Below are 25,000 nucleotides of genomic sequence, written 5' to 3' on the forward strand. Positions count from 1 at the left end.
AAAATGAACTTACCAAATTTTATAGTACAGTTTTTTTCAATTTTTAAATAAATTTTAAAGTCACACTACTTTTTTCAAGAATACTTTTGATTAATTTGTCCATGTTTTTAAATTTCGAATGTTTGGTGTTCTTGAAATATAAACCTTTATTTTTTTCTTAAACATAAATTCACATTCCAAATCTCGGTTTTTTTAATTTATAAAACTACAGTGGAAATTTCCAATCAACTGTTAGAATAAAATTGATAGCTCAAGGGAGAAGCATTTTGGTGCTTATGGTTTAATGATTGATTTGGTAGATTTCTACACTCGAATCTTTTGTCAAATTTGGACAATCACATTTAGCTTTATTGATTTTGGGTTCTAAAATGAGTCAGTTTCAAGTGAAATCAATCATTGATAACCGATTTAAGATTAAACCTTAAGATAAAAAAAAATCTGATTCTGTTTTGTTTTAAATACTTCAGTAAAAATACTTCAGTAAAATTCAACAATTTTGAATAAAAATTGGAAAAAAATTGTTCTTTACATTTTTTGACATTGCAGCAGAATGTTAAAAAAAACTTGATTTCATTTAACAAAATTATTGAAACCTACAAAACTATTAGATTTATGCTTGAAAAAATATCTAAAATTCAATTTGGTAAAAGGTCTTTTTAAAAATCGTTATCAGGAAAAGTAAACAAATAGAAAACTTCAATAACTTTTTTCCGCAGAACTCAAAATAACTTATCTTGACAAAAATTTATAATCGATTTAAAGGTTTTATTTAAAAATGTTATGTATTTGTTTTAAATTTTTATCAAAAAAGTGGAAAATTTTCTTAAATAATTTTAACCTATTTTCAAAAGCTATTTCATTTACAATAGCTAAAAGTAAAATTGCATATTTAGATTTGAGGAATAACGTTTTAAATTCAATGCATCTCAGAAAACTGTTAATTTTGTGGCCTTGTTTAAATTATCAATTTTTTTTAAATGTGATGTGATGTGTGCATTAAGAACAACTTCGAAAAAAATAAATTTAGGCTGAAATTGGTTTTCTTGAATTAAATTTTCATATCAGCATAACTTTTGTAATGACGTAAACGATATTTAAATCAAAATTTTTAGTATTAAAGTAAAGAACATTCGATTTTAGATTTGTTTTGCTCATTCTGTGGACCATCGTGAAAGGTAAATACCTGTTATATGGTGTCCAACTTGTCGATGTATAAAATTAATATTCGATGAAAATGGTTCGTTTCAAACTCTGTTTTTGTTTAGTTACACTTCTTAATGAAACCCATTTTAAAGACGAGGTAGGGTTGTATGTTAAGATTAGAGTTTTATAACAAAAGGTTAGTTGAATTTCAAATCGAAATTTACAATTAGAAATAAGTTTCAATTCGTCAATGTCATATAGCGTCGTAAACTGAAATGTCTCAAAACTAGAGTGACGTTAAACTTAAATCCAAATTTCTGACTTTCTTACAATTATTTTTAAACACCTTTTGAGATCAAGTAACTTCCTATGCTACGGTGAAAATTTTACTTGAAAAAAATCTCCATGGGGGAGGGGGTTAACCAACCCCCCCCCCCCTTCGCACGGCCTTGCATGGATGGAAATTTAAAAGTTATCTTTGAAGTCAACCTAACGGGGTGGAAACAAAAATTATGTTAACCCTTCGTTTCATAAAGTTACAAATTAGCAACAATTAATGTATGGAAAAATGGAAAAATCGTATTTTATTTTAATTTTTTTTCTTGATGTACTCACCATTTTCAACTGTTTAAACTGATTTTTAAGGAAAAATAAAAAAATCATGAAACGAAGGGTTAACTTCTTTTATAGAAATTTAAACCAAATATTTTTGAAAATATCTCTCGCCTACAAGCAACGCGCATCGCAGCAATCAGAGAAAAAGAATCGCATTTTCCGCCCATCGCGGACCTTTTCTCATGCTATGGCCTAAAAATGGAGCTGCGCCACTGCATTGCTATTTTTTTCAAATTCTTCAGATCACTATGTCTTTTCAAACAATTTTTCCTGAATTCACCAGCAATCGACCAATAAAGACATTTTTATATCGGAAAATACGCTTGAGAATCACAATCGTTAAATTTGGCGCTGCGTAAGTGAAAATCAGATCACACCGACAGCTAATTTTCTTCCCTTCCATTTCAAGCACTATTTTTTAAACCACGATTAATATATCCCGAGATGCTGCTTTGCAAACTTCACATATCATTACACTTTACATCAACGTTATCCTGTGCAGTGTAAAGAAATTTTAAGTATCTTCAATCCATAATTGAATATTTGAATTAAGGGAGCGTAGACGGAACGCGCTACCGAAAAAAAAACACAACCGTACTCATCCAAAGCCAACTGCGAATCTTCCGGTCTTCGGGAAAGTTGATTATTGAGTCAAAATCTTTATTTCTTTAAATATTTGTAATGTTCTACTTATTTTATTTGGGGATGGTCCCAAAAGCAATTGCCCCCCATTAAAATTAAAAAATTAACAACTCAATGAAATGTGTAATGAAAAATAAAAAATTCTGGTTCTAAGTTCAGATTTGAATCGTGATTGAATATTTTCAATTTGGATCATGAACTCTGATTATTATTTCAAATTTTGAATGATTTCGTATTCTAGATTTAGTTTAAGAACAAATGTTTATTACAGAAAGATGATTAACTTCGAATTGATCATTTACTCATTTAGGGGAGAGGCGGGCTATATGCGCATATTAAGGAAAGCACTCATTTTCTCCCATATTCCAATAGATAGGAGTCTGAAAACTATATACACATGAGCGGACATCTGTTTTATATACGTTAAAGCAATTTCTCTATTAAAATCTCTTACAGTTTTTGTGAAAATAATTTTATAGTAAAAGAAGTCAAAATAGCCGATTTCCGAAACTGGCGGGCTAAATGCGCATATTAATGTTTTAAGCTATATTTCATTTACACTTGCAATATTTTGATATTATTTAACTGAAAATGGTAGAAACGGATGTTAAGCATACATCAAGGCTGAAAATTCGGTAAAATTTTTTACATCACTAGTTCTTTTGCATGAAACATAGTTAAGTATGCCATATGGCCATATTTCAAGGTAATATTTTGTTCATATCGTATTTTGATCGGATCAGTATGAAGTTCTTCGTTTTTTGCTGTAAGATCGTGATTTGAGCGTAGATTTAATGTTTAAATGATAAAAAGTAAAAAATTTATAAGACTAATCTATTTTTCTTGATATAGGCATTTAACCTGCCTTGATATGGGCATAAAGAACCTGTCTCTTAATCCAATATCTTATCATTTACAGCTTTGCCAAAAGCTTCAATTTGTAGAATTTCCGATTTCCAGATGAATAAGAGAGAAAAACCATTTACATTTTTGTTCACAGAATCTGTACGTACGATAATTAAAGTTCAATATATTAGCTTAGCTTAGCTTAGCTGGATTGACTACTCACATCCACCTTGAACTATGGAACCCGAAATACTTTATCATAAATTTCTACCTCAATAGTAAGGCTTGTTTATATATTATTAAGTGATTCCATTATTGCTTAGACATTACTTTTAAAGCATTTCGAACTCCATTGTCGCAGGCGTGGCTCAGTAGAACGAATTCCACATCGCCAATGGTTGCTACTCCGTGATTGACCGAGGCCATCAGTTTTGTTCAAAAGTCAAAAGAATGGTGCTTGGGATTAGCAGCTCATCTTCAATGCACAAAACAGATGCTCTCTCTTTGAACATCAATAACGGCGCCGGCCACGTCCTAGTAGTCAATGGATAGATTGGAAAAAGAAGAAAGGGATGAAAGATCAATTTTATGCTTTAGGACCGAGGTTACCTCTGCATCCTAGCAAAATAATTTAAGGTTGGAGGTTTGGGAGAAAAGGATATGAGCAGGATACACTTTTGACTAGTGTAATGATGAGAAAAACAAAATCCTATACACTGTGCTACGCTCCTGTTTTTTTCCTAACGGCACTCGAAAGTTTGAAAATACATCATGTTCTTATACTATTAACTTCCAATATTGAAGAATCAACTTGAAAAAAAAAGATATCAGTTTAAAAAAATATTTTAATTAAACAATCTTGACTGTATTTTTTTCTTTAACCATTTACATATTAAATTTCAACATCATGTATAAAATATGTATCAGAGATTCTTTGTAAAAATTGTGTCAAAACTTTTCCATTATGAAAATATTAGTATTATGTTTCCAAAATAATTAATTATCAGAATCCAGAATTTATGATCCTACCAAAATTGGGATTCCTATGAAAACTACAACTTTCTGGAGATTTTTAACTTCCTGAAATAACATCGATTAATTGTTTAGTTTATTTAAGGCTAATTTTGTGAAAAAAGGTATCTAGTTTTACAATAATGAAAAAATGGCAATTAAAGACAATTAAAAAATATAACGATGCCTTAGGCCGTTAATCAGAAACTCAAACTACACTATACGATCAACTCAATTCAATTAAACAACGAAAATGAAAGTCAAAGTTTTCCATTTCCACTAAAACGCTAAAATTGTCTCATTGTGAACTGTGTCTTTTCAAATTCTGACCTAACGTATAACGTTTTCGTCTAATTTCCTTTGGCACGGGGGCACACTTTTTCCTAACAAACAAACAAAATCTTCACCCTGAACGATGCATATAACGTATGCATCTTCCCGGGCGGCGATTTTGTTTGTTTATGAAATTTGCTACTGCCTCCGTGTCAGTGGAAAATATACGAAAACGCTTTAAAAGACTAAAAATTAAAAAAGTACTTAGCTTTGTGCTATCCGCTTTTCTAATGGAGAGCATTCCTTGAGGAAAATCGTCCAATTTAGGGATCGGGAACTTAACAGGCAGGAATAATCAAGTTTCGATAGCCCCAAATTCCTCCATCATTTCTTTGCTGAAAATACCGTCCAGTTCCGTCAAGTTCCTTGTTGCTGCAATAGTCATTTTCGGTATCACGAATCGAAAATTGGAGACCTTGATCACGATTATTCCTGAGAATTCTTGAAATTTTCGAAGCCTCTGTCAAAGACCAATTAAAGTTCAATATATTATAACAAAACTAACAAAAATCTTGTTTGAATTTTTAAATTCTTTTGACTTTATTTAACAATTTAATTTTTTATGCCATCATTCAAAAGCCTATTACCCTCAAACTGCACTGATTAGATATGATGAATCTCCAGCCATATCGTCGATCGGCTGTATGCGCATATTACCCAACATGCGCATTTAGGAACACTTCCCTACTCCAACAAGGCAAATGGAATTGTACCTCAAAATCTTATCAACTTTCAAATCGTTCCATTTTAAAACTTCACCATTGGTTCCTAATTTAATATTAAACAAAACAAAGTCGTCTCGCATCCGCATATTTCAGGGTCTTATCTCAAATGGGCAATGTTAATCCAAAGTGCAATTGCTAATCGACTTGAAGCGACCGTGGACCTACCAAAAGCTACTTTCATAAACTTTCCCAATGCATTTTCGATCGGAGTAAGACGTTATGAATGTTGGAAAGAAAAAAAAACTGAATGCACAAAGTCGCTGAAAAATATTGACTGTCAAATCTTCTGCAGTGCCACTTGCATCGGTGAATATCTCATAAGTGGTTGTATAAAAGCAAATTTTTTATCACTCCTCAACCGATAAATTGTGGAATTTATGACAATTTTTATTTGGGTACCCTTTTACGGTTCGGGTCAGATTTCTGTCGCTCTCGTCTTCAGGATTGGCAAAAAGTAGCGCTGCAAAAAAAAACCGATAACCCCAGAGCAGTTGAGTTTGGATAAATGTTTAAAAGGCGCAAACGTGATTTTTATGTGATATATTGTTGAGCCCACGCTGAGCCGAGCGATGGAAGAGCTTTAATCACAATTTATGCGGACTTCGGCTGACCAAATATTTACGACCGATTCTAGAACTCTGTTTTTTTTCTGTCTCTTCCGTTTCAGCATCATCCTGGCATGGAAGTGGAAATTGCCGCAATCAATGCGTATCGAGAATTGCCGATATTGCCAGGTAAGGACTCAAATTTGAACAAAATCCAATCAAAAAACGCACTAAGCTAAATTTAGATTTGAAATTCCGATTCATATTCCGGATTCAGAAGCAGAATTTAGATTCAGAAACCGGATTTAGATTCTGAAATCGGATTCAGATTCAGAATTCAGATTCAGAATTCAGATTATGAATTCAGATTCAGAATTCAGATTCAGAATTCAGATTCAGAATTCAGATTCAGAATTCAGATTCAGAATTCAGATTCAGAATTCAGATTCAGAATTCAGATTCAGAATTCAGATTCAGAATTCAGATTCAGAATTCAGATTCAGAACTCAGATTCAGAATTCAGATTCAGAATTCAGGTTAAAAATTCAGATTCAGAATTCAGATTCAGAATTCAGATTAAGAATTCAGATTCAGAATTCAGATTCAGAATTCAGATTCGTATTAAGATTCAGAATTTAGATTCGGAATTCAGAATTGATGAATTCAGTTATCAAATTGAAGCTTGAATTTCATTTTAAAAATACAGATTCAGAAGTGGATACAAACCGAAACTCATACGCAGAATACATAATAAAAATTTTCATTGTGTTTTTTCCCCTACAGGCATCAGCCACTCGAAATGGAGGCTACAGCAGTGGCTCTTTCACCGGTAGATAGCTCTATGGAACCAAAGCGATTGCCAGAAGCTGACCGAATCGGCTTGGGCATAAATTTGGATCGAACGTTCCTATCTAATAATATTAACAATAATAATAACAACAACAACAACCCTAGCATGAAATGCTTGCAATATATCACTCCTCCGGATCCTCCTCCAGCTCCAGCGCTTCTGTTCGACTACGTTGTTGAGCAGAGTGTCCAAAGCAGGACGCAACAGCAACAACAGCAGCAGCAGCAAGAGAACAATCTCCTAGATAGCGAAATAAAAAAAATTGAAAACATTAGCTTTACTAGCAATATCGACGAGCAATCGGAGAATAGTCAGAAGAAAGATGATCAAGACGAGCAACTAGAATCAATCAACTTACCTAGCAACTTAAGTACAAGGCCAGTAGTACGAACGGAACTGATAGACGAGCAGAAGCAGGAAGACGACACGATGTCGACTGCAGGTACCGAAACAGTGAAACAATCCGTCAATTTCAGTGTTACCGAAACCTCAACTAACCAACTAACCAGCGACCAAAATACAACGAATTCATCACCTTCGACGTCAGCGATTGTAACCACCATATCATCATGCCCTCAAAGCGATAACCCATTGATCACGATTAACGTTAACAGTCAACGCAGCTTTGCTAACAACCCTCATAACCAAACGCAATATCATCCCACAACAACCGAACCACCACCACTAGTAACGACCAACCCATCAGCCCAACTACCATCGAATGGAACCGCTTCCGTAACCAACCAATGTGATATGATCAATCCAACGAGGAATGCGCCACCACCACCCTTGCCTTCAGTAACCAAAATAGCCATCGAAAGCCAAACCAATACGGCGAACGTAACGTCGGAAGCATGCGCGTCGTCTTCTAATACTTTTTACTCCTCAGCAACGGCTTCCGCTTCCGCTCCAAACGTCGTCACCACCTGCTCCAGTAAACCACCCATTCCTTCTAACAGCAATCACTCCCATCACAGTCACCAGCACCACTCTCCCCAATACCATCCGCAACAACCATATCATGTCCACTACCACCCCGTACAAGGTGGATTCCCAATTCCTGCCGGGCTGTCCAGTACCCAATCACCCACCTCGAATCACAGCGTTCGCTTCATGACCCAGCACATTAAAATTTTACCCAAAACTCAATCCCTAGATCTGGTAGAGAGCGACGATCTACTGGAAGCGACCAACCGGACCGAATCGCAGCTGGACATCAACACGGCCGGGGTAACGGCTTTCAAGAGCCGGGTGCTGCCAAAGCTTCAACCGCTGGATCAAACGCGCCCGATCTACCCGAACGTACCGTACAGTCCGTACAACAGCCCGTACGGAAGTCCACGGAGCGGTCGACGACGGACGCCCCTGCGCGAATCTCGCCGGGTGTCAATCGAACAGTCCGGTAGCTTCCTGCAGCTAAACCAGTACAAGCTGCTCGATCAAATTGGACAGGTAAGTCGCGTAACAATTAAGAATTCATCATACTTAGTTCGATAATGTGATGTGTAATCTACGAAGGATGAAGTTGGCCACCATACATTCATCGTATTATGAACTTTATTCCGGAAAATTTCTGGATCTACATCCACGAATCAAAGAATCGCTGAATCGCTCCGAAACTCCTTGTAGAACTCACAAGCCTTGAAACCACAAACTTTTTCGTGTGCTAATCAAAACTGAAGCGTCTTTCTGAATTGTGCTAAACTAAACCGTCTGGTCTGAAATCTCCTCACACAGATTCTTTGTGATTCCATCTCATCGAACTTTCATAACCGTGATATCAAGTGTCATTTCACGTCTAGGGCAATGCCGTTGATTCTTTAAGAGCTCCCCAGCTGGGAATTCGCCATGGAAACTTCCGGGAACGAGGGTCAAATTCAGGATAACACAACCGTCTTTTATGCTGGATTTCCAGAGGACTCTCTTGACATTTGGTCCTGCCAAAAAGAATCTACTAACCATTTGGTCTGATTAACTTTTTCAAATGAAACTGGCCTATATTTAACACAGCTCCATATATTCCAATGTTTTCGTTTGTGGGGATGGCTACAATAACATCGATCATGTTGTATGGACATGTATACGGTATGCCGTCCCTTGGAATACAATCCGTAAACCGGGATTTACCACCTGGGTGATCAACTAATAAAAAAAGGGACTTGGCTACTGGATTCCCTATGGGCGCTAAGATGAGGTTTCAATCCGAAAAATTTTGGCAAACTAGGATCTTGGATGTTTGTTTTCAATTTACAAATATCTTAAGCTTTCTGACCTGGGTTTTTAATCCTCCCACCAACGTAACTACCGAAACCACAGCTACAGGAGGTCAGTTACGAACGCTAATGAAAAACTTCTATCACCATTGGTAAGGCGTGAACTAAAAATCTCTATTTCTACAATCTAAACTTGAAGATTATCCTTTAGCACCCTGAATTTCCAGCATGCAAATTGTAAACTTGATAATCGAAAAGAAGGCATTCTAAATTCGTGCTGCATTGGATCTTTCGCTTCAGTGAGCGTTCTTTTCTAAGAGAAATATTCATTCAGAGTAAGTCATTCGATAAGGAAATATCGATGCTCTTTCAAGAGTCAACTGGCGTGCAATACTTTGTTTACTCCTAGTGAAATAGCACACAATGTGTTAGTAACAGTAACGAGTTCAATTTAAAATTACTTGTCCTTCTACTGACTCATGTACCGGGTATTTTTGTCACCGGTGCTTTCGGTGCTAGCTTTTTTTCGTTAATAACAGCAATTTTACTTAAAAAAAGAGATTAACCAGCTGAAAGCTGAAAATCTCTATAAAAAAGATATTAAAAAAAGCAATTATATTTAAAACCTGCTATCAACGCAGGGTACGTTCTACAACATGGCAGATTTCGCAATGCATATACAAAAGCTCACTGCGCAACTTCGAGCCTTCTGAAATTGTCCCACACACTTACGTTTTCCGAATTATGTTTTCCAAGATTAACTTTCTTATGCCATATTCGTTTCCATCTGGTGGAAAGATGGTTGTGCACCAACTGCTGTCATCTTCATATAAAAAACGCTTTGACAGCACTTGGTGCACTACCGGTGCATCACCAGGATGAAAACGAATATTGCATTAGTACCTTGTGCTCATTCATCTAAACTGTACTTGGCATTTTAGCATTTTTATTTTATTTACATAGTATTCCGTCTCACGACATAACTTGACGAACATAATTCCTATAATTCACTCGGTCCATGGCAACCGTTCTCCAATTTCTCGGGCACCCCACGTTCGCCAGATCACGCTCCACTTGGTCTAACCACCTCGCTCGTTGCGCCCCCGCTCGTCTTGTTCCTACCGGATTCGTAGCGAACACCTGTTTTGCAGGACAGTCGTCCGGCATTCTCGCAACATGTCCGGCCCAGCGTATCCGGCCAGCTTTTACCACCTTCTGGATACTGGGTTCGCCGTAGAGTCGCGCGAACTCGTGGTTCATCCTTCGCCTCCACACTCCGTTCTCCTGTACGCCGCCAAAGATGGTTCTTAACACTCGTCGCTCGAATACTCCGAATGTACGCAGGTCCTCCTCGAGCAATATCCATGTCTCGCATTTGTCTGGCATTTTAGCAGTTCTGGGTAAAACTAACTACTTACTGAGTTGACTAACAACTGAGCTCTAGTTCTAAAGTTTGACGCCTTAAACAACTGAATCAAAGCAATCGAAAGATTCCTTTTAATTCAACCACGGTAAATGAAAAGTTCATATACCAGTATTTCGATAGCAACTTACTACCTTCTTCAGTGAACGTTTTCGATCGATGAATGTGTATCGTTTCCCTCCCTGTGTATCGTTTCCCTCCCTTATATTGTCCGAGTTAGGTAAGTTGTCGTCTCATAGTCTCTTCTCTGCACCGAAATAGTGCGTAGTTGAGTGTGGATTACATTCTACCAGACAACACATTCTCATGTTTTCCCCAAACTATAATAAATACATCGTCGGCAAAGCCAATAACTTCGAATCCCATGGATACAAGTACGATAGAATCCCGCTTTGGGGACAGTTTTGACAGAAATTGACAGTTCGTACGGGTAACTGTTTTTCCAGGCAGTTCTCAGCTTCATCAGGCGTGCCTCAGGGGAGTCACTTAGGGCCGTTGGTATTCCTAATTTACTTCAATGACGTGCTGCAACTCCTCGATGGACCAAAATTGGCGTATGCCGACGACTTGAAACTGTACTACTCTATCAATGGCTCCGAGGATGTGAACTTCCTGCAGAACCAGTTTAACCTCTTTGCCTCCTGGTGTGATGCCAATCGCCTTCCTTTAAACCGTGATAAATGTGTAGTAATATCATTTTCCCGCAAACGACGCCCGCTCTCAGCCGTTTATTTCCTTGGAAACGATGCAATCTCTCGAGCTCAACACGTGAAAGATCTTGGTGTGATCCTCGACGCGCGGCTGGATTTTAAGAATCACACCAACTATATCGTTGACAAAGCCTCCAGAAGCCTGGGTCTTCTTTTCCGCATGACGAAGGACTTTAAGGACATCTACTGCCTGAAGAGTCTTTACTGCAGTCTGGTTCGATCGATCCTCGAATATGCTTCTGCGGTTTGGTGCCCATATTATCAAAACGGCTCTGATCGCATCGAAGCCATCCAACGACGTTTTTTGAGGTATGCCCTTCGACACTTAAACTGGCAAGACCCTTTTCGACTTCCCAGCTACGAAAGCCGCTGCCGCCTGATCGACATCGACACGCTGCAAGCCCGCAGGACCGCCACTCGTGCTTCTTTCGTCGCTGATCTGCTTTCATCAAGAATCGACTCTCCTGCACTTTTGGAAGTTCTTCCACTTAGCGTCCGACCTCGTGGTTTGAGGAATCGGGATCTTCAGCTCTTCGTTCCTGTTAGACTAAACAATTACGGGGCCAACTCTGCAATAATTGGCGTCATCAAGACTTTTAACCGCTTCTCAGAACATTTTGATTTTGACGTTTCGAAGGTTTTATTCCGAAGAAGAATTCTTAGTGTTCTAAGTTCAGTGTAGATTTGTATTTGTTGTTAGTTTTTAATTTTAAAATATCATTTGGATCAATATATGATCTGTTGATTTAATAATAAATAAATAAATAAATAAGAGGGATGAAAGTCAAACGACTAACCACAACAAAGATCAAAATTTCATTTGACATTTTTTTGCTCTCCGATCAAACGATTGTGCTCTCCACGATTGTCACGAACGATGTGTGGTGGTTGTCTCCGGAAAAATTCAAACGATGGTGACCACTTACAAGCCTGGACAAGACACCGTCGTGCAAGACCTTGCACGAAAATGCCTCGTACTGTGCTTCGATGAGATGGACTAGTTTCTCTGGGACCCCTCGTCGTCTAAGAGCAGCCCAGATGTTTTCGTGGTTCAGTCGGTCAAATGCTTTTTCGAAATCAACGAACACCAGCAGAAGAGAGTCCTGGAATTCGTTGATTTGTTCCAGTATTATTCGTAGCGTTGTGATGTGGTCCACACATGATCGTCCGGGTCGGAATCCAGCTTGTTGCCGTCGGAGAGTAGCGTCGATTTTCTCCTGGATCCTGTTCAGGATCACTTTGCAGAGTACTTTGAGGGTTGTACAGATCAAAGTTATGCCACGCCAGTTACCGCACTCTATTAGGTATAATTATATGATTGATTTAATTATAAATATGATAGATTCAACTATAATAATATAATTGATTTAATTATAAATATGATAGATTCAATTATAATAATATGATTGATTTAATTATAAATATGATAGATTCAATTTTATTTCTATGATTGATTCACTGAGGTCAACTATAAATATTGTACATTCAATTTCTGTTTATATTGGAAGTTATCATATCTGAAGCACTTTTTCGGAATAATTTTATGGCTACGTTTAATTTTTTTTTTTTTGATTTATTATTTCAGCATTTTGCATTTAGTTCGTTTTAGCCGCCATGATGCTAGAAAACCTGGAAGGAAATCCCGATATCCATGTCCTGGTTCCTCCGCTGTTTTTCTTTTTGGATCTTGATGCATGGAGATGTCTGTGCTTCTGCACCCGGCGAAGATTGGCCTTGTGGGGGGGGGGGGGGGGGAATTTATTCAATTTCATGACATAAATCTATCATACGCTGACTTACCGTAATGTTTCTTGTGGGATCCAGGATCGTGTAAAAGAACGTCGAGCCCACGTCGATTTCCCGGGCAGCTAGAGTAGGTGTACTTTTTCCAACTACAGGAACTGTCGGCCTTCTACAAGACCGCTGCCACGAACTGGTAGAGGAAAATGTTTCCCCATCACCGGAGAGAGCCCTAAAAACAGCGATGCTATCGCTACAGGGAACACGTATTGGGTCCTGTCGTGATTTTACGAATCTCAATTCAGAGATTCACTTAAACACGTCTGTCGCTCGCAAGAATAGATCAATGACTGACTTTGTTTTGTTTGTTTGTCAAGTGCTGCCAAAATAGCAAATGTTTTCATAGAAATTTATTTTATTTTATTCATCTACAGTGTTGCCGAATACAACTATTATTTTATTTTACTCCTAATTAAATTTGATTTATTTTATGTATATTCTTCATCTCATCCCTACAGGTCCCACACTTACTTTTTTTGTTTTTGCTGATGAACACTATAGTATTCAAGTAACATACAATCTATCATAACAATACAGTTTTATTTACTATACTTATGGTTCAATACCTAGAATCAATCATACATTTGTAGTTAAATCTATTATATTTACAATTGAATCAATTATACCACTACAGTTGAATCTATCATATTTACAGTTGAATCAATTATACCACTACAGTTGAATCTATTATATTTAATGTTGAATGCCTAAAATCAATAATACAATTGTAGTTGAATCTATCATATTGACAATTGAATCAATTATACCACTACAGTTGAATCTATCATATTTACAGTTGAATCAATTATACTACTACAGTTACATCTATTATATTTATAGTTGAATGCCTATAATCAATCATACAATTGTAATTGAATCTACCATATCTACAGTTGAATCAATTATACCATTAAAATTGAATCAATAATACCATTACAATTGAATCTATTATATTCATAGTTGATTGCATAAGGTCAATCAGCAGTTTGTAGTTGAATCTATTGTATTTATAGTTGAATGCATAAAATAAATCATACAGTTGAATGCATTATATTGATAGTTGATTGCGTAAGGACAATCACAAGTTTGTAGTTGAATCTATTATATAAGTAGTTGAATGCGAAAAAATCAACTGCATTTCGATTATTGGTATAACAAGCTGAAATAATTGAAACAACTGTCGTCTTTTTTCTCCCTGAGGTGATAGTGACCCCCACTTCACACAACCTCACTTTTAGTCTACCGAAAACTTTTGGTTCGTATTCACTGCTTTTCCAAGTTCTTGAGTGAAATCGTCTGATAAACCTCTTTGATTTAAACTCTCAATAAATTTTTTAAAAATATTTTTGATGGATCGCAGTTCAGGAGAAAATACCGTTGATTTTGGAAATCAAGAATCCGTTAACCGTCTCTGAGAGTACTACAGCTCAATTGATCCTTTTGTGAATCCATCAAAATCCTTCAAAGGAAAACTCTGGATCGAAGTTTCGACGATCTCCCTTATTGTTTAATTTTGAAGTGTTTATATGCTGGATCTGCTGATCAATTAGAATCCTACAATTAGCTAGGGTGGCAAAAGATCTACAGCAGACAGCACACTCCAGTAGCATAATTAGGATGCGTGGTACGGTAGGATGTATTCTGGTACCCCGCAGGCAGACTCTGTCGACTACTGCTATCATCGCTTATCTTCAATTCATTAGCAAAATCGTCCGCTTGACACTCTACAGTTGTAAAAAATACTCAGTTTAGATACCTCTTATGACATGGATCAGTGTCCCCCAGCGGCATCCTTCAAACTTACTAAATTTTTGAAGGGCTGAATAAAGACCGGTCTCTTTCTTTTAGAGGCCCTTTCAAACATATCCCTATCATTGCGTTGTGAAAAAAAATCTATTGTATTTATTTGTTGAGAATTTTTTAGAATAATCCAAAAAATGTTTCTGAATGTATTTGAATTTAGAACAAACAAAACATCTATAAGCGTCTTGAGTTGTTTCAATAATTCTCAAATATTTATGTATAAATGAATCCACTTCACTAAGAGAAAAAAAATTAAAAACTTGAGCTCCCAGCAAAGTATGTTGGAGATTTCTTTAGCGAAGAATTGTTTTCACACAGCCCCTAGATGGAATCCGAAACCCTTATTTTCTCGACTTTCGAGCGTGAAAGTTTTTCCCCATTCATCTCGGATGATGGTCAAAGTCGGTAGCAAGAGAAAAAAATATCAGATGTTCATCTAAGGCGCGGGCCGCAGTAAAAACAAAAACAAAACCCAACTTCTATCATCAAACTTCGGTAAAGATGCGAATCTACAAACCGAGTTCAATTCCAACATTTTTTTTGTCCGGGAAAGTTGATTTTGAATGGTATTTGATTGTATTTTTGTGTGTTGACTTTTCCCTCTCGTGTGCTGCAGTAAGGCTTTTATTGCACCCGTTTGGGTAGAAATACCAGAAAGTTTTGTTTGTTTTTTATCAGTTTTTACATCGGTATTCGGTTTTCGAGGAAAAATCTCGAATGGGCGTGTAAATAAACTTCTGTTGGCTCATTGATTTCAAAGGCAATAATTATAGGTGCCTCTAAATGTTTTCTCAAATTCAACGACCTTAATGTTTCAGAACGGCTTTACCCAGCCATTACCGAGCTGAATAACCTAATAGTTATAACTGTTCTATTGTACTTTTGATTGTTTCGAGTTTTCTACACCCTAAAATTTTTGAATTTGAAGTTTCAATTTCAAACAGTTTATTCATTAATTTCACCCCAACAGGGCTCCTACGGTCTGGTGAAGCTCGCTTACTCCGAGGAGGACTCCACCCACTATGCCATGAAGATTCTTTCGAAGAGAAAGTTGCTGCGCAAAGCCGGGCTCATGCGTCGGGGTCCCAAGCGGGGTACCTCTCCGCTGGATCGAGTTTATCGAGAAATCGCGGTACTCAAAAAGGTAATTACATGCTCTTACCATACCCACAGTGTACGTACTTCAATAGTTTTCTTTATCTCTGCAGTTGGATCATCCCAACGTGGTGAAACTAGTCGAAGTCCTGGACGACCCGTTGGAGGACTCACTATATCTCGTATTCGAGTTAGTCGAACACGGTGAAATACTGAGCATTCCAACGGACACGCCGATGAGTGAGGAACGTGCCTGGACGATATTTAGAGATGTGCTTATGGGAGTGGAATATCGTAAGTTCAAATAAAACCAATATAACCTTGAGCAAAACCTTTTCTTGTAAATCTAAATTTCTACCACAGTTCACTACCAACGAATAATCCATGGAGATCTCAAACCGGCTAACTTGCTGCTATCCGATTCGGGTAGCGTCAAAGTGGCCGATTTGGGAGTGTGTAATGAATTCCTGGGTGAAGATGCTGCCATGAACAACGGATCAACTGCGGGAACGCCAGCTTTCCGAGCTCCAGAAACCCTACACCCAGGTCAGCATTTCTACAACGGAAAGGCAGCGGACATCTGGGCCCTGGGAGCAACTCTGTATAGCGTAGTACACGGCAATGTTCCCTTCATCGCAACTTCGGTTCCCGGTCTCTACGAGAAGATCAAGAACGATCCTTTAGAGTTCCCCCCTACCAGTAACATTAGCCCCGAGCTGCGGGATCTCATAGAGACAATGCTGGACAAAGATCCGCAGCTGAGAATCACTCTTCCTCAAATCAAGGAGCACCTGTGGGTTACCAAATTTGGGCGGTATCCGCTGTCGAGTGAGGAGGAAAACTGTCGGCTAATACAGATCAACGACGAGGACATGAACACCGTCGTCAAGAGCATTCCGAAGCTGGATACCTTGATACTAATCAAAACGATGCTCAAGAAGCATTCGTTCCAGAACCCCTTTAGTCGGGGCATTTCCGGTAGGGCTCCGCAGCTCGGTGGGTCTCGGATAGAGCGATTCAGTAGATCCGGTCGATCGAACTCTGCTCCCGGGGATTACCATACCTCTGAAAGGTAAGTTTTCAGCACAATAGCGTGTGGGTCTTATGTTTAGGTAGCTTAGCTGAACATGAACAATAGGGTGGTAGCCAAAATGGTCATGTCAAATTTGAAAAAAATGGACCTTGTTTAGCCCAAAAAACTGACCCGTGCAAAATTTCAGAACAGTCTTAGTGTGGAGTCTTTAGTGTGGACTAAACAGAGAGTCGATGAAACGTCCAAGAAACTCAAACAGATTTCCTTTGGCTTTATTTCAGAAAAGTTCAGTTTCTAAAATATTGCGCCAAATCTGTATAGTTTTAGTGCCTACCCAAGAAACCAAAAGTAACATATTTACTCAAATGAGGGCTTTTAAAGTTACATATCGGCTGACAAAGAGAAACTACTGCCCAGTTCCCTTTAGTGTACTATACGAACACATTAATGAACTTGAAAGTTGCAAAAGTGGTTTATATGTACGTTTTGAGGGACTTAAGTTACATAAAGGGCACAAAAGTACTCAAAACGGGATTTATTAAGTCACCAAAAGTGCATTGAGGTGCTTTATTTCTGCCTGATTGGCTGTCTGGCTGGGCGGGTGCGCCTGCAGGTATTGTACAAAATCATCAAGGAAAGGTAATATGAACTGATGCCAAAGGTGCGATTGAGATAGAGAAAGAATTTTTTGCTCATTCTACGATTTATCGAAGCTGAAAAGGTCACTAGAAGCTGAATAGAATGTTATTTAGACTTGTTTTGGAACTTGAAAGTAACAATAAGAACTTAAATTTTGAGCTGCATTGAACGTGCTTGAGATCAATGATGAGGATAAGTGAGCTTTTTTGTAACTGTTTCATGAGACTTTTGGTTGCTTGGGTACTTAGGTATTCGGCCAACATTTTGAGATCGTTAAATAAACACAGGTGACTTTAGTGTACACTTAAAATCTGACAATCAAAATTCTACTTAGTGCTTTGACTAAAAATAATGTACGATACTTTGCGCCATCTTTCAAACAGACTTGCACTGTAATCTACTTATTTATAAATCCTGAACATTTTTGAAGACACTATCTATTATCTGAATGTTTGCCTTCAAACGTCTAGAATTTTCGATTTGCGAAAATTCCTCATAACATTCAAGACAATTCTAGGCTGAAGATCTGCTTGACGTCTGCTCTAAAACACGTTTCGTCACCCATTACGCATCTTTTAGGAAACTATTACCAATTATTCGGATTTATCTTGTAGCACGAAAAGTTCAGATTGCGCCTAAAGTTATCGCTAACCCACATCGCTTTCATTGAGTTGGTCGTTTTCGAGTTTATTCCGATTCCCGCTGACTACAAACTTGTCTAGATCTCATTGAATGATCACACGAGGCCCGGTGAAATAAAGGGTGATACGGTTAAAATTTGGTCAAGGGAAAACGCGTGTAAATCGGTGAAATCGTTTATTTAAAAAATCAAATTAAATTTCTTTTTCAAGTTAAATTAGTATAAAATTCAGGAAAAATATTCAGTTAGGCTTCCGCTTTTCCAAATCCGAATTGCCGGGCCTTACGCTTAACCCCTGCCATCAGATTTTGTACAGCCACCTTGTCCACCTTCTTCGCCGCAGAAAGCCAGTTTGCCTTGAACTGCTGCTCGTCCTTAGCAGTTTTTTTTGGTCTTCTTTAGGTTCCGCTTGACAATGGCCCAGTATTTCTCAATTGGGCGGAGCTCTGGCGTGTTGGGAGGATTCTTGTCCTTGGGAATCACCTGCACGTTGTTGGCGGCGTACCACTCCATGGCCTTTTTACCGTAATGGCAAGATGCCAAATCCGGCCAAAACAGTACGGAACAAGCGTGTTTCTTCAGGAAAGGCAGCAGACGTTTATTCAAACACTCTTTCGCGTAAATTTCTTGGTTGACAGCCCCGGAAGCTAAGAAAATGCTGCTTTTCAAGCCACAGGTACAGATGGCTTGCCAAACCAGATATTTCTTCGCGAACTTTGACAGTTTCATGTGCTTGAAAATATCTGCTACCTTTTTCCTTCCTTTTGCCGTATAAAACTCCTGTCCCGGAAGCTGCTTGTAGTCGGCTTTGACGTAGGTTTCGTCGTCCATTACCACGCAGTCAAACTTCGTCAGCATCGTCATGTACAGCCTCCGGGATCGCGCTTTGGCCGGCATATTTTGTTTATCATCGCGATTTGGAGTCACTACCTTCTTGTAAGTCGATAATCCGGCTCGTTTTTTGGCTCGATGCACGGTTGTAGACGATACACCCAGCTTATTTGTGGCATCTTGGAGAGAGAGAGAGAGAGGTTAGAGTTTCGCTTGAAACTACCGGCAACTCTCTTTGTCGTGTCAGCGGCTTCCGGTTTTCGATTTCCCCCCCGATCCAGACTTCCTGGCTGTCGACAAACGTTCCCCAAACACTTTAATTACATTTGTAACGGTTGATTTGGCAACTTTTAGCGATTTTGCCAGCTTTGCGTGCGAGTAGCCCGGATTTTCGCGATGGGCGAGCAAAATTTTGATACGCTGCTCTTCTTCCTTGGACGGCATTTTGACAACTGAAGAGTGAATTCCAAAATCAAAATAGGAGCAACATTCTACACACAAACACCTTCAAAATGAGGGGTGTTCAGGTTTTTTGAATGCAAAATTGAAAGAAATACGTCAAGTTAATATTGTGAATTTAAATATAATTTTTGGGAACGTCGCTGGTGAAATACCAACAAAACATTGACTTCCGACAATCTAGTACTTCACTTTCCCTTGCCTGAAGTCTTTCGGAAGTCGGAAGTCCGGACTTCCGAAGTAAAATTTAGTGCTGACGCTATTATATTGACCACATTTTGACCGTATCACCCTTTATTACAGAGTCTACCTTTCATAAGCACTCAAAATTTGTTATCGAAGCACTTTTCACTTGGAAGATGTTGCAAGAATCAGGCTCGTTTGCTAAAAATCTTAGCCACCCATCTCGTCTCGATACTTTTCGCATACCGTTCGGCCTGAAAAACAAGCCAGCTATCTTCCAGCGTATGATGAGTCGTACACTCGGAAAAATACTATTATGCGTATGCCATGAGTGGCGCCATAAGAAAAATTATTGAAATTCATCAGATTCTCTTTGACGGAAATGAACACACAGAATGAACACCTCTTTCAAAGGGAAATTGTTGTTTCTCATAAGATATTCGTATGGGAAAAGAAGTGTCGCATGCGATGAAAATCATTCATTTCATTTTATTGTTTGCTTCTTTTGTTTGAGATAACATCACGCATCAGCAGCACTTCGACACCCAGTTCCTGTAACTCTAAGAACATTGAGTTTCTCAACTGGATTATTTGAACATCGTTTAACATGCGATCAGTATCTTTTTATGAAGAATTTGAACTCGGTATTGAATCGCTCCTTTTGTTTAATCGTGACTACTGCAAAAAATCCCTAAACACCTTCAAATGCCTCCAAACGGTAAAAAATCAACTTTGTGGTGCTTTATTAGAGGAAGGTCAAGAATCCCGTAAGAAAGAGAAATTCTTGGGAACAATCAAAAGCTGGAAAAAGCAGTTAAGCAGATCTGAAATTTTACTTGATCTACAGGGTCTAAAATCCTCAATCAATGGGCGTCGCGACACTTTAATGAACTCATGAATACCAAAGATGGTAATATTTGATGCATATTTAATAGTTTTTGCTATTTTTCCTTCTTTTTTGACTGAGTTATGATCTTCTTTTGAGAAAAACTTGTAATGTACGATCAATTTTGCTTACCTCGTTTATGGTTTTTTAATATTATGTATACAAATTTTAAGACAAAATTATTTTTTAATGATTCTTATTATATTTGGCCAAATATGATTCTGCATTTTTGAAAAATGAATAATTTTTCTACAAGATAAGTGAACTTTGATTTTATTTCATCAATGCAAGAGTCTTTAAAATTCAAGAATAAAGAAAACCACATAGCTGTACGATCAATTTACCTGTAAATAAACTGTACGTAAAATATTCATATTTTGATGTGTTTTTCTTTCCAGGCAACCATCGAACGAATCTCTCCTACCATCGGTAACCGAAGGTGCATCTAGTCCAAACGACAGCCCCGAAGAATCTGTCAAACCCAGCAATGTTCCGACCATCACCAGAACTCCCTCGCAAGAACCGTCCACGCTATCGGAGGAAGCTGAAAGGACTGAACCCACTCCAGTAGTAGCAGCAGCAGACTCCTCTGAATCTCCTAAACCAAATTCAACCCTTGCTTCCCCCAACACTGAACCAGCCCCAGTGCCAGAAATAGCGAATTCCAACGACCCAACGGTAAACGTCTCCTAAAAAGCCAAGAATCTACAAACAGTTTGAACTAATGCATCTTCTACCAACTTCTATTTATTTTAGAATTCCCCAAAACGGACCTACCTAGAAGTACTCTTATAATTGACCCCTACAATCTTTGATGCCTCACCGACAAACCCGACCCGTCTTCGTCTCTCTTTATTTGCTCTTAATGTGCGTTCATCTATTGTGACCGATTCATTCCCCAAACTCATTCCATGGAAACGACAAGAACAAACAAAAACAACAAAGAACCGACGAAAGCAATGGCAAACTGAAGCAAAGCCTGGACTGGGCCCTGGTACATACATACATTATGTAATTGGTGTAGTTGTTTTTATTATTGGTCAAAGTTTTTAAAATAAGTCGATCATTGTGACAGCATTCGCCTGCTTCATTCTTGGGCAATCCAGGTACACAAATAAATCCCGAGTTAAGGTTGTCAAGTCAGAAAAAAGCTTTTAAAGCGACATAGCTAGTTGTTAGCTTGAAGATTGTAATTTCGTTTCAAACACGCACATGCATTCAGTTTTATCAGTTGGTTCCTTAAAACCAATTCTTGAGAAATGTTAACATGCTACTCAAACGTGAAACGATGAATGAATTTAAATTTTCACAAACACTGAAAAACATTTTTAACCTCAATTTTAAGGGTTTATCCTGTTATGTTTGAAGATTTTGAAAACCAGTCGGCGGGAAGACATAAGATTTGCTAACTGGGCACCTGGAGTGACAATTTTAGCTCAGGATTATTGAACAAGTCCTTTAGCAGACCGTAATACGTAGCCATTAAATTTGGGTATTTTGCTGCTGTTGTTGCTATTTTATTTGTACTTATCACGAGGATATTTACATGTGCTGTTGATGATTTTTTTAAATCAGGAAATTAAACTAGGTGTTCGATAACAATATAGGATGTTATTATCATGGATAGAGAAGAAAAAACAAACGATAGCTTTTAAAACACTTTTTTAAATGTAACACACAATCGGAATGTACATATTTTTACAAGTTTGCTCTCTTTTTAATGAACGAAAAAAAAACAAATAACAATGTTACAAATTTATGAATAGCTTACAAAGGTTAATATATAGGCATACTGCATCCTATGAATATCGTTAATATATCAACAAACACAGTTACTGACCAAAAATTCGATGATAATCCTTCTGTTCAATGAACATAATTAACACAATGATCCAATCCATTACTTATATGTAGCTCGACTCGAACAACCGGGAGGGCCAATTTCAGAAAGATACGCTTTAAAAAAAAACAAAAAGTAAAGTAATATAACCTAACATTATATACAAATACGATTACAGATATATAACTACTAAATGGTTAATACCGCACAGCTTCGCCGAAAACTGAACAATTTTGTCCGGTGTTTTGCTACCAGTTCCTTTTGGCTGTTTTTCTGTAAACTTGGAGCTGAAAATATTTATAGAGGCAATGTTTCTAAACAGACCAAAAAATCTGCCCAAAGCAATGTAAAACATAAACCATGATAAATTTGAATTTGTTCGAATAACGTTCGGCTTATAGTAAGCCTCAGCAAATTTCCAGAGAATGATGAATCCATCATTCATTGAATGTTGGCTGGGGCATTCTTCACACCGAATAGTTATAGAACATATTAAAATTTTCAGTTGCCTATGTTTTACACTGTTTTGTAGAGGGCTTGAACGTGTGTTTTTATTTGATGAAACCAGCCAAGTAGATTTTCTCTCTTTAACATCTCAAGGTCTACTCAATTTCTAAGGTTTCTTAGAAAAAAATAATTTTCTCATTTTTTTCTCTTTTCAACTGCATCGACACGATTCTCGTCTCTACGAAGTTGTCGATAAAACTTTCTAAGATCTATTTCAATTAGGTAATTCCAATCTCTGGTTACTGATGAGCTGGTATGCAAAAAACACCAATAACTCGAAAGCTTGCTAGTGTAAAAAACTTCAACCAGCCGACCAAAACAAAATAGCGCGTAGCTTGGAAAATTAAGCCAAGTGGAGGTTCAAAGCACGAAGCCGATCTTGTGAATTCTAACTTTTGCATCTTATAAATTCAACAAATGGCTCTTTCTCTCGTAACAAATAATGAATACCATACATATAGATGTAGCAGTGAACAGTTCTTCAACTTTTTTTTAAATATAATACAATCTCACTATAGACTTAACAATTTCTCTAAGCTACATAGCGATATACCTAACTTGTTACAAAAAAACGTGTTTGATACAATTCAGATGATAGTCAAAACCCCGTTGAGCTTTAATCGATATAATGAACAAAAAGTTTTCAAACAAAAAATAACATAATATACTCACAAACTACTATTTCCAACTGAAACCAGAGAGTAGAGGTTGTTCTATTTTGTTAAACTTTTAAACTATCAAAGCCATGGCAAAAACAAAAAAAAATGTAAAACGAAACTGCAGCTTTTCAACACATTGGGACCATCCTCTTTCACTACTTGTTTGGTAAATGTTGATCCACACGGAATGATGAAATACGGAATTTGCTGCACTCATGCCATCACAGTGAAAACTCACGCCTTCCCAAAACAGACTCCTCGCGCGTATAACTTACATAGATGTAAATGTTCTAGTAGTTTTTCGGAAATGTGTCTATCGAAAATTACGAAAGAAAACAAGCTTTCTCTCTAGAGACGCGCAGAATAACTCAAAACTGTCGCTACGAAAACTCTCAACAATTTCCGTTTAAAAATAAGTTTCTAGACTTTGGAAACGAAACGAAGAAAAATCCCGTAAGATTCATAAACTCAATTTGTTTCCAAACCAAAAATGATCGGTTTTTTTTAATTTAAAAAAAATCAAATATACATACGGAAGAAAATAAGTTTGACTGTAGATGACAAAAAGGAAATATAGATCGAATGATATAGTAAACCTTATTAAACGAGTTCTCGTCATGAATATCGATTCTGTATTCTGTATTCAATTTTGATTCAGAAATCCGATTTCGAGTTTTAATTTTTAATTTTAACTATGCAATCTGGTGTACTTGGATTTTTTAAATCATTTTCATGGATAAATTCAACTCCTTTTTTCATGAATACAATAACCCTCGAAGTGTCGTAACCAATACAAGAATCTTCACCTGATATATTTGCATATCAGAGAGTTTGAGCTGTATCTGACTGTCAATAAAAATTTATAAAACTAAAATATATTTCATAACAAATCGATGTTGTATAATTTTATCGAAAAAAAATACAGTCCGGTACCAAAACCAAAAGTAGTTAACGACTGATTTAAATTAAACCTAACAATTTCCAAAATTTAGCGCCACTTGAGATACATATTTACAACTTACTTTCAAACCAAAAATCTTAAGTTCATGAACATTCCTTTGAAACAAATCTCATTGCCATTTTAAATGAAAACTGCATTCATTACTTTACAGCGACAATCAATAAAAAGGTGGTTTAATAATAATCATTTGGCATTACTTTAACCTTATATCCACATTCTCTCAAAAGCAATATGCTTGTTTTGTTAGCTCTAGAAAAAAGCAAACGACAAAGTTTGCAGTTACAGCACAAGTTAAGTCAAGCTTATTTTTTACACATACAAACACAAATATAAATTATAGTTAATAAGAAAAAGAAACTATGAGCGCAACATCTGTGAACAATTGAAATGTGATCCACTTTTTTGCGGAATTTAAATGTATAGCGTTATTTAATTTTTGTGGTTAAAACTAACAAAACCGAATATGAATACATATATTTATTTTTTATATTAAACAACATCTCTCCACGTTGTATTTCTTCGTCTCTTTAATCGGAAGTGAGTGAAAAAGAAGAACACAAAGCAGTCAACCAACGGAAACCGAAAAAGGGCTGGTTTCGCTTGAAAGA

The 25,000-nt window shown here is 37.2% G+C and overlaps 1 protein-coding gene across 1 annotated transcript; it reads left to right on the top strand.

The window, feature by feature from the left end:
- Nucleotides 1–5,924: 5,924 nt before the first annotated feature.
- LOC129760521 (serine/threonine-protein kinase max-2) lies at nucleotides 5,925–24,994 on the top strand. Its single transcript, XM_055758172.1, has 7 exons — nucleotides 5,925–6,049; nucleotides 6,644–8,162; nucleotides 15,630–15,803; nucleotides 15,868–16,048; nucleotides 16,118–16,826; nucleotides 20,824–21,103; nucleotides 21,182–24,994. Exons 2-7 carry the CDS (start codon nucleotides 6,660–6,662, stop codon nucleotides 21,218–21,220), a joined length of 2,886 nt encoding a protein of 961 aa, XP_055614147.1. The 5' UTR covers nucleotides 5,925–6,049; nucleotides 6,644–6,659; the 3' UTR covers nucleotides 21,221–24,994.
- The last annotated feature ends 6 nt before the right edge of the window (nucleotides 24,995–25,000 follow it).

Source organism: Uranotaenia lowii, unplaced genomic scaffold, assembly GCF_029784155.1.
Source record: "Uranotaenia lowii strain MFRU-FL unplaced genomic scaffold, ASM2978415v1 HiC_scaffold_642, whole genome shotgun sequence".
Classification (NCBI taxonomy): domain Eukaryota; kingdom Metazoa; phylum Arthropoda; class Insecta; order Diptera; family Culicidae; genus Uranotaenia; species Uranotaenia lowii.

Bases quoted from the DNA above. Each gene is read 5' to 3' on its own strand.
- LOC129760521 (XM_055758172.1), top strand. From the start codon at position 6,660: ATGGAGGCTACAGCAGTGGCTCTTTCACCGGTAGATAGCTCTATGGAA. The intron at 8,163-15,629 runs GTAAGTCGCGTA...TCACCCCAACAG, and splicing joins TGCTCGATCAAATTGGACAG to GGCTCCTACGGTCTGGTGAA. The intron at 16,049-16,117 runs GTAAGTTCAAAT...TTTCTACCACAG, and splicing joins GCTTATGGGAGTGGAATATC to TTCACTACCAACGAATAATC.